The sequence below is a fragment of the Hoplias malabaricus genome, chromosome 1 (genome assembly GCF_029633855.1).
Source record: "Hoplias malabaricus isolate fHopMal1 chromosome 1, fHopMal1.hap1, whole genome shotgun sequence".
Lineage (NCBI taxonomy): Eukaryota > Metazoa > Chordata > Actinopteri > Characiformes > Erythrinidae > Hoplias > Hoplias malabaricus.
The window spans coordinates 27,132,282-27,153,103 of NC_089800.1; the positions used below are offsets into that span (position 1 = coordinate 27,132,282).

At 42.3% G+C, this 20,822-nt stretch overlaps 1 protein-coding gene across 1 annotated transcript in view; it reads right to left on the reverse strand.

Annotated features, from left to right (window-relative positions):
* Positions 1-19,778, reverse strand: part of dchs1a (dachsous cadherin-related 1a) — a 152,185-nt gene extending 132,407 nt beyond the window's left edge. Inside the window, exons 1-2 of the mRNA XM_066677655.1 lie at positions 19,379-19,778; positions 863-2,683 (exon numbers count right to left, since the gene is read on the reverse strand). Coding sequence (XP_066533752.1) covers positions 863-2,551 — 1,689 coding nt within the window. The 5' untranslated portion in view covers positions 2,552-2,683; positions 19,379-19,778. The remainder of the gene's footprint in view (positions 1-862; positions 2,684-19,378) is intronic.
* Between the last annotated feature and the right edge of the window lie 1,044 nt (positions 19,779-20,822).

A 20,822-nucleotide genomic window follows, 5' to 3' on the forward strand; every position in this document is an offset into this window, starting at 1 on the left:
TATGGAGCGTGTTTCAACTGTCGCCAACTCAACTTCACCACAGACCCAGCCGAAGTGTGATTTCAATAAATATGTAACGATGTGAATGTTCACAAGTTTGAAAGACATGAGAAGCATTACCAAGGCCCTCGTTTTGATGCTACTCTGCTGGCAAAATGACTGGAGATACCAAAGGTCACTGAATAACTTAAGGGGAATAGTAATCCTCAGCAGAATGGAAGGAAAACAGACCAGGGCTAAATAAAATGACTCAGCAGCCTGCTCCCAGACTCCCACTCTTCTTTCACCTTTCCTTTTTGTGAACCACATTTTCACATAGTCAGGCTAAAAAGGCCATTTAGCTAAATTAGCAGCCATTCATCAGACAAAATGCCTGGAGATTGGGACACACTGTAAGTGCTTTTAGGTCCCGACTGGCTCTAATTTTGAGGCTGGGCCTGCTGCTTTTAAAATAAGCTCCCCTGTACAGTCACTGTTACCCTGGAAACCTTTTGTGAGGTGAAGATGAGGACAGCCAATAAAGAGCGAATCCCCTTCAGCCACAGGACAGCAGGTATCTAATAACTCAAGCTCTCCAATCCAAACAACATCTCTCTCTCTCTCTCTCTCTCTCTCTCTCTCTCTCTCTCTCTCTCTCTCTCTCTCTCTCTCTCTCTCTCTCTAATGTCCAACAGCTCACTGTGTTGTTGAGCTCAATTTCCTAAACTACTTGTTCAGGTTTACAACATTATTGAATATGCTACCTTAATCAAATCAGCACTAGTAACAACAAGCATAGATCATAGCTAACAAGCAATCATCAATTTCTATACAATATGCACAAAAAATATTATCCCACAACCTTAGAGGAAACAAAGCTTACCTCCATGAAACAAGTCCCTGCTGCTGTGTTCTCCTTAATGGACGCATTGTAGAACTTGCTTGCAAATATAGGTTCATTGTCATTAATATCCTGCAGGATGACTTTGACCACTGCAGTGGAGGACAGAGGGGGTCTACCCCTATCCATAGCCACCACGATCATACTAGGAGTGGGGTCCGTTTCATAATCCAGCTGTGTGAGTGTGGTGATGATGCCTGTGACAGCATCAATGCTGAACCAGTCAGAATGAGTTGCTAGATTCTGAAGGATGCTGTACTGGACCTCTCCATTGGGGCCTTGATCTTTGTCCCGTGCTGTGACCTGAAGCACAAAGCTGCCCGGAAAGACGACCTCTGGAATCATTTGGCTATACTTCTGCTGGTCAAACAAAGGTGGGTTGTCATTGACGTCTGTCACCTGGATGGTAAAAGATGACTCAGCTCGTAAAGGAGGGGTTCCAGAGTCTGTTGCCAAGACCCTCAGCTCGTAGTGATCCCGCTCTTCGCGATCAAGGATTTCATCCACACACATGAGGTAGATGATGTTGTCTTTAGTGGTCAGGGCAAACTTGCCATCTCCTCCCTCCAAAGAAACATTGACATTGGCATATTCTCCGTAATCTGGGTCTGTGACAGAGATCCGAGCGACATACTGGCCAGGCTGCGCTCCCTCGGAAATATGTGGGGAGCCATCTTCACTGAGGAAGATGATGGTCATTGTTGGCTGGTTGTCATTATAGTCCCGCACCTGTATGGTCACAAAGGCATTGGTGACCTCAGGGTGGGTGGCATTGTCTCTAGCCTGAACCACCAACTCATGAACTCTCCTCATCTCATAGTCCAGGGGCTTGTTGAGGGTTATCACCCCAGTGCGGGGGTTAATGACAAAATAGCGTTCAGGGTCACTCTGTCTCCTGTTGATCTCATAAAGCACAAGGCCATTTTCCCCCTCATCAGCATCTGAAGCAAACACCTGAAGTATGTTGTTGCCTGGTTGCAGGTTCTCAGAGATCATGGCATGGTAACGGCTCTGGTTAAACACAGGGGCATTGTCATTGATGTCCTGCACAGTCACATCTAGAATCATCTGTCCGGTCTTCTTGGGAGAACCACCATCAAAAGCCTCCAAAAGAAGTGTATATGAGGACCTTTTCTCCCTGTCCAAAATGGAATTCACTACTAAGTCCAGATAAAGTACTTGATTGGTGCCCCTTCGAGGTTCAAGCAAAAATGCTTGCCCCACATTTCCATCCGTTATGATGTATCCTTGAGTGGTCAGCTGGTCCTTGTCAGCATCCAAAGCTGGGTCAAGGGGAAACTTTGTGCCTATGGAGGTCTGCTCAGGGATTTTGAAAGTGGTCCGTTTACGAGGGAATGTCGGAGCATGGTCATTGATGTCATTGACCAAAATGGTAACCTCCACTGTCACACCAGTCATGGTGACCGCTATAAAATTATAGCGATCCCTGACTTCTCGATCCAAGACCTTTGCTGTCTTTATGATACCCGTGCTCTCGTCAATATCCAAGTCTGTACCAACACCAGTTCCTTCATGGTCTGAGATGAAATAAAGAGATGCCGTGATTCCTGCGGGCAGCCCAGCACTGATGTCACCAACAACAGTCCCTGCTGGTTGCTCTTCATCAAGCTGGAGTTCTAGTGTACCCGGCACCATAGACGACTGAGCCATAAGGAGTTCAAGAACCACACAGAGGAGCACAAGTAGCGTCCTAGCCAATGTCCGGTCTCGATAGAGTTGGTCCATTACTGTCCTTCCCACTCCTGTTGTTAGTTTCTTCATTTTAGTGCCTTCTTACAAAACCTAGAAGCACAAAAAGATGCTAATATTAACCATACTGATACTAACCATGAAACGATAAAGACATTGCTACAGCAAAAACACAGACTCTAGACTTCTGTTAGACATTATTTGAAAATGATGCCCCTTTATATATGTTAAGGTATGCATTATTATTTTGTTGGTGAATAGTTAATTAAATATTATAAGTTACTTACAAACAGAAACATCAGGCATGTAATCTGTGACCACCAAATGCATGTGTGACATGGATGTACAAAGGGGAGTCAAAATCCAGTTTAGAAAAATGTTGACAATAGCATTCAACTACATTGTAGGGTTTTTGTAGTTCACAGTACATCTTACTGTGATGTAAACCAAACTGTCATGATCAGATGATCTAAGAGACAACAACATTACCTGCAATTTCTGGACATGTATTCACACCACAGTTGTGTGACTATAGACTTTTAGGGTTTGTTGGCCTCCAGTCCAAATTAAATAATAATTAATCACACTAAAGCCATACGCAGGCTTTAGTAATGTCAGGAATATGTGAGAAGCACTCCATATGTTGCATGGGCTCAGTTCCTAACCACTCAGTGCACAACACATCCCTCAAACACATATATATCCTACACATTATTCTCACCTAATAAGTCAACACTTTATTCCTCTGACCAAGAAGAACAGAAACCGCAAGCCCACGGTACGAGTCCAGGAAAAAGACAGCCGAAGCCTTTATTTCCCCCACCTTCCAGTCAAACTGAATCAGGACAGGCCCTGCGATACTGCCAATGCAGCTTCACCATGCTTGGCCTGAAACTGTACCCAGCGGTACATGTGGACAGAGCTAGTGGGTGTTAGAAATAGTCTGAGACCTGACACAATGTTGACACACACTCTCAGGCAGAGTGTGAGCCCTGGTGCCGAGACACTGAAAGCCCCTGCACGATGCTGAGTGGTCCCTCGGCAGCCATTCCTTTTGGGGTGTTAACTTGAGGAATGTTCTCTCACACCAGCCATTCTGAGAATAAATAATCTGGGTCATGCTTTCCTTTACAGACGCCTCATTCTAGGAATTAAGCAAGTAAATGTGAGGTACAAACTGTAAAGTGCATGCTAATTGTGAGTAGCATATAGCATAACAATTTTACAGTAAATAACCTGGACTTTCTTGGATTTTCACATAGTTTTACCAAAACTAATTAGCCAGCTGTACTCTTTGCTAATACACAAAATTTAAGGTGCAATGATAAATACAGTAAGCTCAGCTCACAAGAAAGAACACCAGCTTTGCTCCAAAGTAGTCTACTCTGATGCAAAGGTAGTAAATGCCATGTGAAGTCATCAAAGCAAATGGGAGTATTAATACCACACACATATTAATGCCAATCAAAACGTATTAACAAATATGCCAGTCTGCCAACCGCAAATGTCTACTCTAGTGCACTCCTGGCCCCTGTAAAATTTCCAGCACTGCAAATTAGCCATTTCTCATCCATAAAACTCTGGCTTGTGGATCTATGGCACACGACTCAGGTGCTCAGTGTGTGAAATTAAAACTTTTCGAATGATCCCAGGGTTAATTCCAGCATGCTAGTAAATGTGTTATAAATACTATGCAAGACAGGAAATTAAATATTTATACATGCACTTTAGAAGATCCCTAGCCCACCTTTCAGCAGAGAAGACCTGAAGATAAACAAGTCTGGATGGTTTTCTGCATCAATTAATAAATATAGTACAGACACACCCTGGGGAAAGTTTAGCAAACATTTAAGTGAAATTTGCAATAGATTTACTGTAGATAAAAGTTTATATTAGTCTGGATCTACTACTGTACGTACAGCACTGAGCCAAAACTATGAGAGATCCAGATGGAGGCCTTTTTGGATGATCGCTCATGCCACAGTTAATTGAGAATAACAGCCATAACTGTGATGCTTATGCTTTGGGCCCTATCTTAAGTAATCTCCCTAAACCACCTTAATTCTGCCTTTAATATGAAGGCTATGCAAGATTCCTTCAGCATCTAAAAATGAAGCTTAATTCATCCAGAGCTGAACTCTGCATAAACAGAGATGACACGTGTGCTTTTAGGGAGAGACTGTCACCATCTGCAGCACCATGAAAAGCCACGAAACGCATTACAGCCAATCAGAAATAATTATGTGTCACGCTCAATCAGCAGAACACAGTTATTTCAGTACTTTGCCATTCAAGATTTATGACCACTGAGTGGAACTGAGAAAATGCAAACAGAATGATGAATAAGCATAAAAGCTTTTTCCCCTTCTTTGCCTCTGTGACACTAAAACCGAACTAGAGCAAACATGTGAGGCTCCCTCCTGTGGCTCTGACAGGACTCGCCTCCCACCTATTTTCTTTTTTTTCCCTTCCATATCAGTCTAAAAGCTGGACTCGTGATTTGTAGACGCAGAGAGAAAACTTTTTTTTTGTTGGTGCTCTATAAATGCAGCAGATCGAACCAAGCAGGCCACCAGTGTATACCTGAATTATACATAGCTATTTAGAATAAGCACACACTGAATAGAAATATATCAGCACACATTCACATTAGTCATCATCAGTGTTTGAGACGCCACTGTACAATAATATTTGGGAATGGAGGGGGAGGGTATCATTGACTGGATATATTAAAGCATGGCTCTGTGTAGATCACACAGTGGTGTGTCACAGCAGTCCTGAGAATGGTCCGTCATCAAAGTGATAGCCCATGCAAAAAGTGTGTAGATCCAACTGATTCAGAATCACAAAGAACTGCGAGAGTGAGATGTAGGAGATTATACAGAAAATGAAATATGAAAAATGTGTATATTGTGTGTATTGTGTGTAACCCATTGTGTGTGTGTGTGCTTCATTTTTTATAAATCCATATTAATAACTGTATGAACCTGACTTGTTTTCTGTGCAAATTGCAAAACGTAAGTGTGCGTGTGTGTACCATGTGGAAGTGTGAGTGACAGACCTGTGCATGCTGTGTGCCTGATTGTGGTGGTCTGTCTCCCCAGTGGTGGTGACAGTGTGTGAGCATGTGTGTGTGTGTGTGTGTGTGTGTGTGAGTGTGTGAGAGAGAGAGAGAGAGAGAGAGAGAGAGCAAGAGAGAGAAGAGAGAGAGCTGGAGGGCTCCACACAGTCTGCTCTGCCCCTCTCTGGCTCTGCTGTATTGTAATTGGGGTCTGCTGGAAGGCTGCCCTGTGCATATGGGAATCCAGCGCTCATTTCAATCTGTCAGCATCACAGTGACTTAAGAGACAGACAGACAGACAGACAGACAGACACACACACACACACACAATCCCAAAAATTACATATGAAATAAATATATAAATTGAAACTTTATAGATTGTGAATATTTCAGATATGATGTTCTATTTTTCTGTCAATTTTTAGAACATCCATCCATCCACAACAATAGAAAACAATAAAGTTTATCCTTCTATTTACCATCCATCAATCCATCTACTTATATATCCATTCATCTAATCCATCATTTTAATTACTCCATGCAGTTCCCTCATGTCTTTATACATTCCTAAATCAATCCATCCATTACGATGAATATCATATTAAACAAGAAAGAAAAACATTTGGTCAGTTGTAGTCACAGTGAAACAATTCACCAATCCATGCTCTGCCCACAAACATGCTCTTTCTTAGCAACTGTTGCCAGGAAGGAAGTCCATGACCCAATACAAACCTCTTGCCCTGTGTCCGAAATGGCTCCCTATTCACTATTCCCTATATTATTCACTATATAGTGCACTGTTATAGGGAACTGAATTCAGGAGGGTACTGAATGATTTCAAACACTACCTTCTCATGTGGGTTTTCACCAAACAACACAGTGGATTATTGGTAATCTGATATCTGCTGGTTTACATGGGCTGTACACTACTTTTTGCAGTACATTGCGGGATTGTTTGAGTGAACATGGAGGAACCCCAAAATAGTGCAATATATAGTGAATAGGGCACAGTTTCAGGCACAGCTAAGTTAAGATTTGATACATAACGTGTACTCAGCGGTTACTACAAGAGAACACAACTGTGGAAACATATGGATCTGTGATCATGCACTAGCTGATAAAGCCACTGTAATGAAACAGCTAATGGTTTCTAAGGATAATAAAAGAATTGCTTGTTTAATGTACACAGTGAGACCCAGCTCCTGCGCCTGGAAAGGAGACACCCCCTTCTCCAGTTGCATCTCAGGAGATTTGCTCCTTTAGTTAATGCATGTAGCAGACCACCACACCTAGATATGTTTCTTATTCTTGCATTTAATACCTTGTTAAAATATATGATATGAGGAGACTACTCCTGGTTTCTTTTCAAAGCGCGGGGGCTGCAGCAACACCACGGGCCCATGCCCTGATCAAAGTGTTTTCCGAGGGAGTTCAGAGTGCTTGGAAAAGCAAGCTTTCTATGCCTCTGCCAAGTCTTTGAATGTAGCTTATAGCCGTCATACTTTGATGATATTAGGAACTCACCCAGGCCAGAGGTGTGACTGCTCATTTGGATTAATTTGGTCACAGTTGGTGATAATACATAAAGAAAAGAAAAAACAAACAAGTGAAAATAGACACAAGCAAGTATTAAAACATGAGCAAACTCATTGGCTTTGCTACGGTGACTATTACCTAAATAACTCATTCACTACATTCTCTGCTAGTTTTATTAATGTATTTGCAGGATTTCTCTTTATTAATTTGGCTTGTGTTGAATTAACCCTGTTTTCTGAGGCTATTTTTAAAATGGATCTCATTTTCTGTGACTCAAGCAGCATCTTTATTCCTGCCAAAAGCAACACTAGTAACTATGTAGGAGCAGGATCTTCACACACACACACACACACACACAAACACACACACACACACACACATACAAATGCATGGTCCTATCCTAAAAAGATAAAAAGACTCAAGGAGATCAAAGGGACTAATTCCCTCTATTCATAAACCTGCAAAATAATACAGAAGCAGCCATTAGAATGAGCGCGATGACGGCTAAAAACCATACAGCCCCGGGATATTGGCTTTATGGCGTCGTTTCCAGTTATATATCAGTTGTGTTCCTACAAAAATCTGGATGATTAATGGAGACAATGTTTTCAACTTTCCCTCCTCACTCCTACTTTGGGTCATGTGGTTGACCCTATGGCCAAGATGACAAAGCACATGTGGTCGCTAATTATAGAAAATGGCCCAGTTGAAAGCAAAAGAAAACATTCCCATTGTAAATGCCACAATATCTGCCTTGATGAAGTCTGACGTTGCTAAAGCAGAAACAGGCCCACCATATTTACTTAAAAGCATGCCCCCCAATAACATCTAATGGTCATTTTTAACCTGCAAACGCCCACTGACCCCACCGACCAAAGGGGTGTTTGCAGAGGCCCTGTAATTTTGCTTGACAGAGGTCCGACAATCTGTGAACTTTTACGCAATTTAAAAGGTGAAGTTCAGAACTGTAATCAAATAACACTTTTTATGAATTTCACATATTTTCACACCATTTGCTAGCTTTCTAGTATGAAGCCCGTGTCCATACATGAAAACGCTAGTTTCTCTCTCTCTCTCTCTCTAAACCCTATATATCCTACAGTTTGATGACATCATACAATCTGTGATTTTGGCTACCATTTTGCAATCTCCATAAAAGAGCAGTGACCAATAGAGCAGCCTATGGTCTCCATGCAAAGTGATTTGGGCTGAGCAGGAGTGCAACTGTGTTCTCTGGAGTGATGGTGCACTGGAGGTTTCAGTACCTGACTTCCCTAAAGTTTAATTTGACTGAATGCAGTCAGATCCTTTCAGCAAGGTTACAGCAGTTAATGTAAAGCCTTCATGGAAAGATAAAAGCTGTCAAACTGCAATGGATGGAAAAACACCCTATTAACAACGCAGATTTAAGAAGAAACAGCTCTTGGATAAATAGTGTATCCTTGAACAAGTGCAGATGCCTTTCCTCCTTTGGCCAGTAACACTGTTTCACAGAACTAAGCCAAAGAACTGACAGAGAAAAAATGATCCAAACAAGCCAGCGCAAAGACCTCCATCAAACACTGTTATCATCCTGCCAAAATCAAAACAATGGCAGCTGGACACAACATTGTTTGTCCAGTGCACCTACTTCCCACGAGCTGGACGTGCCTGATGGTCTCACCAACACCTCGAGCACCACCAGAGCTTATCTTAAAACCTACAGTTGAAGAAACAATCAGAATCTTCTTGTTGGACTAACATGTTTTGGTTTTTTTTGCAAAGTTCATATATTCTAGAAGAATCAATGAGGCAAAGCCAAGAGGCAGACCCAAGCAGGGTGTACAAACTGCCGTAAAGAAACCCACAGTCCATTACTCTAATCCACCATAAAAAGAAATAAGCACAAACTCGCTGCTGGGTAATTCCATTAGCATTTACATTTCACAACAGATTTAGCCTGGTCCTAGCCCAAAACCATTATTCTCTCTTCACTCAGTCATATACAGACCCATTCCATTATTATGTTTCCTTTAAACATTCATCTGTTTACAAAGACTGCAGCAGATATGGCTGCTTTGACTGTGTTATGACTTTCGCCTAATTCAGTTAGAACCTCTGTACAGTCCGTATGCACCAGGCATTGCATCTGCGGCACAGGACACAGACTCAACATAGAAAGCCACACGTCTAATCTTTAATCTTCAGTAATGCAGCGTCAGGGGAATCTACAAACACCTCTCAGTCTCTCCACAGCTGCAGCATGTCATGTCAATTAGAGACCATTCAGAGAGTCCCACACAGTCCAGTTATTTACATGTACAGCAAGGTCACACAAAGTTTACTGAAAAAAGAATTCTAATTTTTAAAAACTTACACATGAATGAGATGAGTTTGAGGAAATTAAAATATAGGTTTTCTGGCTAATAACACAAATATGGGGCAAATAGCATTGATTATGGCACATGAGAAGCGTTACACACATTTCTGGAGCAAAAGAGATGAGTTTTTGGGCAAACTGCAAACTCGAGGGCAAAGTAGGACAAGTCAGAGGGGTTCTTTGTTTGGGATAAATGACATGAACTCAGAAGGGACATGTTATGAAAAAAAAAATTACTTGTTCAGTGCAACTTTATTTGGGGATCAAGTGCTTTCCAACCTACACACTGTGAAATCAATCTACCTAGTGGGCTGCTTCACACAGAAAACATGGGATAAAACTGCTCATTCTGACTATGCTGCTCCCTTTGTCAAGTGCAGAGGCTTTTGATTTGTCCCTCCTCCTCGACTGAGTCTCTCCAATCACAGCGTGTTTACCAAGAGCACAGAACTGAGGAGCAAGGATCAGAAGCTCTGGTTTTTATGCTCTCGCACTGAACTGAGTTGTGGTTTATTCTCACTTAAAGAAACAGCGTCTGAAAACCGACATTCTGAACAGGGCTGTTTAGACAGTGGGCGAACATTGCTGTGATCCTTGTGGTGTTTTGACCAAAGCATGTAACAGACATGTCATTAAGCCCCCAGAGGACTGTGGAAAAGGGGTTGAATATGTCCCATTTAGGGAAATAAAGCTTTTGGGCAAATAAAATGTGTTTTCAGGTGAAAGAGATGAATTCTGGGGAAAACCAAAGAGGCAAAAAAAGGCCATGAGGAAAGTTATATGGAGATGCTGATGTGCATGCACTGCTGTGCCACATACACAGGAGCAGAGATTAGAAGATTGCAAACTACCTGTAGCTTCTACTAGAGCCAGCTAAATCAGAACAGCAGGTAAAGTGGAATATGTAGGGTTCATGCTGCACTGCTTTTTGAGTGACAGGCCAATGAAATGTCTTTGTTGCTCGCAGCATAACCAATTCAAACTCGCCAAACTACAACAGGACAAAACTTCTTCCATGTACCATATCACAGAAATGCAGTCTACACTGGAGAACCTGAACACAAAATGTCTGTGTTAGTGTGTGATAAACAGGTACGAGAGGATCAGACTCAGCAGTGCTGCTGGAGTTTTTAAACACTGTGTAAACTCACTGTCCACTTTATTACACGCACCTACCTTGTTGGTCGACCTAATAGATGTAAAGTCAGAGACAGTATCCCATCTGCTGCTGCACTCCAGCAGTGGCACTGAGGGTTTCAAAAATTCTAGCAGCCTTGCTGTGTCTGATCCACTGTTACCAGCCCAACACACACTAACACACCACAACTATGTCAGTGTCACTGCAGTGCTGAGGATGATCAACAACCCCAAAAAAATACATATTGTCTGGTGAGAGTCCTAACCATCGAATAACAATATGAATGAGAGGCGGGGGGAGTATGCAGAGCAACAGACAGACTACAGTCTAATTGTTGAACTACAAACTGCATCTAGACAGTCAGTAGAGCTAACAAACTGGACAAGGAGTTTCAATACAAAGAGTTAATTCATACAGTTTTGTCTGATTGGTGTAAATATATTTGATTGGGCATCATTTATTACTAAATTACCTAACTATGCATTTATTCCACTGGCCTGGCATCACTGTTTTGGGGATTGGCTAGTGCTGGGCGATATGAGTGCAAATGAATATCACGATTAATTTAACATTTTACCATTATTACAATTAATAAATGATTATTTCGATTGACAGTGGTTAGGTAGGGGCAGAATCACATGACTACAGCATGGTAGCATGATTTTAAAGGGACAGTACATGAACACACAGTGGGGACATAGCAGAATAAAAATAATTGATATTATTAATATAGACAAGATTATGTCGATTAGAAGATCTGAATGTAATTTTCCATTCATTTGTATTAATTGCTCAGCCCTAGGTAGGGCCAAAAGACCCCATCCTTTGCTTAGTTCCCCCTACTGCTGTCCTATTGTCTTGTTTTCCAAATCCAAGCCCTACAAGAACAGTTATCATGACAATGACTGATTGATGATAGTACTAAGACATGGCTTCGCAGTCTGTAGTGGTGTTGTAGTGGCAGGTATCAAGTCTTTCACATACACCACCTCCACACCCCACCCGCCACCGACCTGCTGTGTGTTGTTGAACTGTTTGTGGAGAAAGGCTTGCGCTTAACGAAAAAAAAAAAAACAAGGCTCTACACGTGCCGCTGGGGCCTTTGAACATGACTCCGGCTGACACAGCTCCGGTTACGCAGCTGTGATTGGAAACATCTGGCAGCAGAGAACCGAGGAGTTCAGCCCTGAGTTTATGAAGTTCACGGTGTGCAACTTTAACAGGACACAGGACTGGACACTGCCGTTTACACACCATATCTCAGCAAGGCATCGTGTCCAGTGTGTCCCTAACCATATGGAGCACAGGATCTTCCGGCGGTTGCATCTACTGATAGTAAATCAAAACTCTGTGTGCGTCAAAACAAACATGTTATGCATGCGTGGGGGAAATAGCTGGTTTCCGAGGCCTGTGCCTTGGGCCTTTGGTGATATAATTAGTGCAAATTCAACTGTGATAGCTATCATATTATGTCCTTTGTACTGGGAACACTTGTTGTGGATCAAAAATACACACTTCCATATGATTTATTGCAGATCTGTAAAGCAGCAGATGAAACGGTCTTTGTGCTGCACTCTCGGGCCCCAAGTTTGATGAAGTTGCAACAATAAAATGCCAATAGCTGGGGTAGAGAGACTGTTGCTTAGCTATGGCTCACAGTTCAGTATGGCCATATAAAAACATGTGTGCCGTGTCTAATGAGAAGGCCAGACTATGGGCAACAGCCCCCTGGCATTCAGTCTCCACTGGCTAGCATCTACGCTAGCTATTTTGGAAAGCAGATGCTCCAAAATCTCAAGGCTTGCTCAAGAATGTTTCGGACGATACCTGCAAGGACAGAACTGTGTAGTATTGAGCAGAGACCACAGCACGGTATCATCTTCAAAGCCTCAGTCCAGAGCCAAAAGGATGAGATCAAGAGTAAGGGAGACTGGGGACTATGCTCAAGTCTGCAGTGACCAAAGTTCTGTCAGTCTATTCCTCTACCGAAGTCCAAGGCAAGAGTAAAGAAATTAATAATTGAAATCCTATAAGGAACAGTGTTTGATGACCTAATCCCTGGAATGCCTTAAAAGACGGTCAGTGTTCAAGCTGATCCAACTCTGTCCGAGAGCCCACCATCAATTCTTTGCTTGATTTCTCTGTAAACTCTATACATTTCCCATCAGTCCGGTCACTAATAATAAAATTGCTTAAGTTTCAAACTCCTTTCCTTTGACTTGGCGCTCTCCAAGACCAAGGGAAAGTTTCCTAGAGTTTAACACTGACTCAGGGCTGCAATCTGTTTGCTGTTCTTTGAAATGAAATGCAGTTCTCTTAAAACAAAAGAGATAGAGAGATAGAAGCATCACATAAGTGATTTAGTGAGGCCCATATGCCAGACGATGGGCTTTAAGGTCATGAGGGAATAGCAGGAATCAACTAGGCTATGATCACAAAGCCTAAAAACACGAGCGTTTGGCATTTGACAAATGGGTTTGGTGGGAGAAGGAGGTGGGGTTAATCAGGGGTTTTGCTGCCTTTTCTAGTATTCCACAAGCCTAAAATGTCAGGAACAAAACAGTAGCCAAGAAATCAGTGGCATTATATCTAATACCTAATGAGAAATCCGACAAAGAGTTAACCAACCTTACTGAAATGAATTCATTTGTCAAAGAAACACATTCACAGTGATTGAGCATGGCACTGCGGTCATAATGAATATTAATTGTGCCAACCTTCAGAGGGTGATTAGGAATGTAGCCTGAAAAACCCCCAGCAAGGAACAATACAATAGCACAGCACCAGCCCACCGCAAACAAAAGAATTCCACGGACAAACCAATTTCGAGGGGAATGCTGTGATGGAAAAGGACAAATCTATACGCACAGACACATCACCCAAGCCAAATAAATAAACTGGACCTCGGCCACCCTTCTTCCACATTTGTTTTCTTTAAAGTGGATGTCTTTCAAAAATAACACCAAGAGTAACCTAAAGATACACGAGACAGCAAAGGTTGGGCAGGAGGTGGTCACATTAATAAATGTTAGAAATGGGAACAATTAGGAGTGACACTTGAAAACTGTCCATTAAAACAATATTCTAATTAAACTGAGTAGTAATCAATTAATGAAAGTTACTGAAAGTTATTTTTTATCAGATACAGTCCACACACTGCTACTGCACACAATACACACACTGCTACTGCACACAATCCACACACTGCTACTACACACAATACATACACCTACTGCACACAATCCACAAACCGCTACTGCACACAATCCACACACAATCCACACACTGCTACTGCACACAATACACACACCTACTGCACACAATCCACACACCGCTACTGCACGCAATCCACACACCGCTACTGCACGCAATACACACACCGCTACTGCACGCAATCCACACACCGCTACTGCACGCAATCCACACACTGCTACTGCACGCAATCCACACACTGCTACTGCACGCAATCCACACACTGCTACTGCACGCAATCCACACACTGCTACTGCACGCAATCCACACACTGCTACTGCACGCAATACACACACTGCTACTGCACGCAATACACACACTGCTACTACACACTTCTACTACATACAATCCACACACTGCTACTGCACGCAATCCACACACTGCTACTGCACGCAATACACACACTGCTACTGCACGCAATACACACACTGCTACTACACACTTCTACTACATACAATCCACACACTGCTACTGCACGCAATACACACACTGCTACTGCACGCAATACACACACTGCTACTGCACACAATCCACACACTGCTACTGCACACAATACACACACTGCTACTGCACACAATACACACACTGCTACTGCACACAATACACACACTGCTACTGCACACAATATACACACTGCTACTGCACGCAATCCACACACTGCTACTACACACAATGCTACTACACACAATCCACACACCTACTGCACACAATCCACAAACCGCTACTGCACACAATCCACACACAATCCACACACTGCTACTGCACACAATCCACACACTGCTACTGCACACAATCCACACACTGCTACTGCACACAATACACACACTGCTACTGCACACAATACACACACTGCTACTGCACACAATCCACACACTGCTACTGCACACAATCCACACACTGCTACTACACCCAATACACACACTGCTACTACACACTTCTACTACATACAATCCACACACTGCTACTGCACACAATCCACACACTGCTACTGCACACAATACACACACTGCTACTGCACACAATACACACACTGCTACTGCACACAATACACACACTGCTACTACACCCAATACACACACTGCTACTGCACACAATACACACACTGCTACTACACCCAATACACACACTGCTACTGCACACAATACACACACTGCTACTGCACACAATCCACACACTGCTACTACACACAATACATACACCTACTGCACACAATCCACACACAATCCACACACTGCTACTGCACACAATACACACACCGCTACTGCACACAATCCACACACTGCTACTGCACACAATACACACACCTACTGCACGCAATCCACACACCGCTACTGCACGCAATCCACACACCGCTACTGCACGCAATCCACACACTGCTACTGCACGCAATACACACACTGCTACTGCACGCAATACACACACTGCTACTGCACGCAATCCACACACTGCTACTGCACGCAATCCACACACTGCTACTGCACGCAATCCACACATTGCTACTGCACGCAATCCACACACTGCTACTGCACGCAATCCACACACTGCTACTGCACGCAATCCACACACTGCTACTGCACGCAATCCACACACTGCTACTGCACGCAATCCACACACTGCTACTACACACTTCTACTACATACAATCCACACACTGCTACTGCACACAATCCACACACTGCTACTGCACACAATCCACACACTGCTACTGCACACAATACACACACTGCTACTGCACACAATCCACACACTGCTACTACACCCAATACACACACTGCTACTGCACACAATACACACACTGCTACTACACCCAATGCTACTACACACAATCCACACACCTACTGCACACAATCCACAAACCGCTACTGCACACAATCCACACACAATCCACACACTGCTACTGCACACAATCCACACACTGCTACTGCACAAAATACACACACTGCTACTGCACAAAATACACACACTGCTACTGCACACAATACACACACTGCTACTGCACGCAATCCACACACTGCTACTGCACACAATCCACACACTGCTACTGCACCCAATACACACACTGCTACTACACACTTCTACTACATACAATCCACACACTGCTACTGCACACAATCCACACACTGCTACTGCACACAATCCACACACTGCTACTGCACACAATACACACACTGCTACTGCACACAATACACACACTGCTACTACACCCAATACACACACTGCTACTGCACACAATACACACACTGCTACTACACCCAATGCTACTACACACAATCCACACACCTACTGCACACAATCCACAAACCGCTACTGCACACAATCCACACACAATCCACACACTGCTACTGCACACAATCCACACACTGCTACTGCACAAAATACACACACTGCTACTGCACAAAATACACACACTGCTACTGCACACAATACACACACTGCTACTGCACACAATCCACACACTGCTACTGCACCCAATACACACACTGCTACTACACACTTCTACTACATACAATCCACACACTGCTACTGCACACAATCCACACACTGCTACTGCACACAATACACACACTGCTACTGCACACAATCCACACACTGCTACTACACCCAATACACACACTGCTACTGCACACAATACACACACTGCTACTACACCCAATACACACACTGCTACTACACACTTCTACTACATACAATCCACATACTGCTACTGCACACAATACACACACTGCTACTGCACACAATACACACACTGCTACTGCACACAATACACACACTGCTACTACACCCAATACACACACTGCTACTACCCAATACACACACTGCTACTACACACTTCTACTACATACAATACACACACTGCTACTGCACACAATCCACACACTGCTACTGCACACAATCCACACACTGCTACTGCACACAACCCACACACTGCTACTACACCCAATAAACACACTGCTACTACACCCAATACACATACTGCTACTACACACTTCTACTACATACATACCACACACTGCTACTGCACACAATCCACACACTGCTACTGCACACAATCCACACACTACTACACACAATCCACACACTGCTACTACACACAATCCACACACTGCTACTACACACAATCCACACACTGCTACTACACACTTCTACTACATACAATCCACACACTGCTACTGCACACAATCCACACACTGCTACTGCACAAAATACACACACTGCTACTGCACAAAATACACACACTGCTACTGCACACAATCCACACACTGCTACTGCACAAAATCCACACACTGCTACTGCACAAAATACACACACTGCTACTGCACAAAATACACACACTGCTACTACACCCAGTACACACACTGCTACTACACACAATCCACACACTGCTACTACACACAATCCACACACTGCTACTGCACACAATCCACACACTGCTACTGCACACAATCCACACACTGCTACTGCACACTTCTACTACATACAATCCACACACTGCTACTGCACACAATCCACACACTGCTACTGCACACAATCCACACACTGCTACTGCACACAATCCACACTGCTGCCACGCACACACACACACACAATACAGCTGTTAAACAGAAAAAGAAACAGACACAAAAGAAAGTCTGCAAATAAAACAAAGAACTGCTGATGTTCTCAAAAGACTTGTCTAATCACCCATTTGCCCAGACCTCAACATTACTGAATATGTTTGGAACTAAATGAATTGAGTGAGTTCTGAGACTGAACTACATTTAACATTTCTTCAGAAAATAATGGGAACTTAATGAGAACATTCTGATTTTGTTTCTTTTTTGTTCCTGATACAGAAAAAAACTAAACTTAACGGTCATTTGCGTGTGGGAAATAAATGAAGTGTGCTCTCTGATTTTGCATAGTACTGTATGCTTACAATGTCTAAGAGAATGGCTCAAAAATGCCATAACCATGCCAGTTTATTGTAAGTCTACTGCAAGTCATAGGACTGGTCACTCTGAGTCATTATTAAGAATGTAATCTGAGCACCATGCTTTGAGCTGTTGGAAAATTCACAAAAAAAAAAAAAAAATCAAGCTCTGAAATGAACAGAGAAGTAGTTTGCCCAAAACCACTGCTGCAAACGGGATAGAGAATGTTTCATACCACTAAGATTTATCCTGATCAGTTTAAAGACTATTAACAGCCAAACAGCACCTGAAGCCAAAAAGAACAACATTTAACAACTTAACATGTGTGCAGTTTGGATAAGTCTTTCACACTGACATAAGAGTGCTTTGAATTTCCTTGATTTAAATCTGTACCTCGTTTCCAAATGAGCAAAACATATCACCTTCCACTTACTCGCCTTTGGCAATAATCGGCTCAGTGCAATATATTTTATTAACATGGAGCAGATGTACTTATTTACATACACGTCCCACTGGACAGCCCACTGTAGATGAGAACCTTCAGCTTATTTTCAAATAAATATCAACCCAGCACACCTTCATTCTCAATGAAAGTAAGCCCTGGATCCCAAATTACATAAGTCCTACAACTTCTAACTAATCCTGATATTGAGGATAAATATCAGTTTACTGTAAAGAAACTGCAACATATTTATATGCTGTTTGCATTATGAAAATTAACTATTTTCCCAGAAATTATACTAAAAATTATGTGTTTAAAATTTTATCAAAACCATTGAGAAACAAAGCCTCAGTTACCTTTCTTTCATGTAATACTTTCTAATCATCAATAGCACTCTTTGGACGGCTGGTTCCATTCACCAGCATTTTGCAAAGCCCTGACTTGGACCTGAAGAGTCTCTAGGAGGGACCACTTCACATCAAAGCACTCTGAATGAGTATGTTTACATTACACTGCAGAAATATACAGAACTGAAGCTTCATTTAACATAAGTTCAAATGCATTATTTTGAAAGTAGTATTAATAGATTTATTGGAAATAAGTAAACTCCAAACCAGAACTAATTCCACAAAGAAAATGAACATCGAGAAGGTCATACAAAGCTGCAGAACAGTGGCCAGGCCTTGCGTGACCCCACACAGTGACCCAGCATAGCAAGCAGACAACAAGAAGTCACCACCAGTGCAAACACATATGGTCTTTTGTAGTGTGTGCACCCCTGAAGCTACAGGTTTTGTTGGTTTTCTGAGTGAAAATAATTTTAAATGATCTATGCACATTTAAATAATTAATTTAATTTATACAATTGATCATCATACTAATCCATTTCTTAATGACCATAGTTGTTTTATCAATGTGCCATAACTTTTGCCAGGGCCATATTTGCATAGTTGCATTTTTTAAACAGCAAGCTTGCACAGATCATCAAACTTGCTGAAAAGAGGTCCGAGAACTTTTGCACACAGCAGTAAACTAAACAAAACTGAACCAAAAACACATGATCACAGTAATTTAGTGTACTGAAACTTACAGTCATCTGTTGTGAGGCTCACACACAGCTGCTCTTCCAAACAGAACCAGAAAAGAACCAGAATCAGAGAGTTAGGAGGACCTCAGTGAGAAAAGTGCTCCCAAAAACAGAGTAGACGCCTGGTCAGTATCCACTTAAAATCACTTAAATGATATCCATCTCCACGTCCTGGTCCTTGTGATCTGTCAGAGGAGCCCCAGGTGTGTGTTGGTGTGTGTAGTATTTGTCTCCAGTATTCAGAACGTGCCAGAGATGCCACACCAGCTGACAGTAAGTTTCACCAAAGAAAACAGGAAAGAGAAATGTGTTTGTGTGTGTGTGTGTAAAGCAGTATGTCCAGGTTTGTGTTTAGCAGCAGCTTCAGTATCACTCTCTCCCTCCACTCCGGACTTCAACCGAATGAAACAAGGCGCGCAAGCCCCTCCCACCCTCGTTTGCATAATATATTCACCACGTGGAGTGTGAGCGTAGTGGTTGTATACTACTCGGCCAATAGGGGGCGCCAGAGGGCATGAAAAAAAAAACTCATTCATTTTCAGTCAGACTTTGGTGCCCCCCATCTACAACAGAGAGAAATGTTTATTAATATTTCATTTATAAAACGGGATTCAGAACCTTCCGAGCCAGACCCCAATTTCCCTGAACTTCAGAAGGGACAGGGAAAAAATAATAACCATAATTTTAACAATACACATTTTAACAAGCATAATAATGAGTATGAATATAGGGACATCAACTGCCATTTATTTAGCCTCTGAATTCTTGAATTCTGTTTCTTTAAAACACCCACACACACACACACACACTTTACGCAAGGCAAATGAATGAAGTACATATGGTTTTTCACTTGTAATAGTTCCACTGTAAAAGTGATCTGTCATTTTACTTTGCTATATTCAAAAAGAAGTTGCACTTTTGTATGAATTGCAATGTTAAAATAAGTTCCAGAGGCATCTGGAATTAAAATCATTGGTCATATTTCTCCTCACTTACTTTTATTATTTTTTGCTTGATTATTTTCTTCTAATTTATGTCATTATTGCACAGTTCTCTTATTTCCTTTCACTTTTTTAAACAATTTTAAAAATTGTTAGGGTTCCCCAGACTCCCTTTTGCCATTTTTGCTTGGTTCTCTTTATTCTCTCTGCATTTTGTGCCTGTTTTACATGATTTACCCCTGCAATATTTAACTCTGCACTTTCACATAAAATCTGGTCCGACTCTTTGAATGAAGCCACTCAGTTGGCGGTGGTCCAGCTCTAATGAGTTCCCCTTTAAATTAAAAAGGGGAGCTAAATCTAAACAACTATTAAGCCCCAAAAGCTGACACCGTAATCCAGACGCCCAACTGTGCACAGGGACAAAATGCACAGTGAAAAAGTGAGTGGTCCTAATTGGTGTCCTTTAAAAAAGTTAAGTTTGTGCTTGCTGTCTAAGTGTGGGT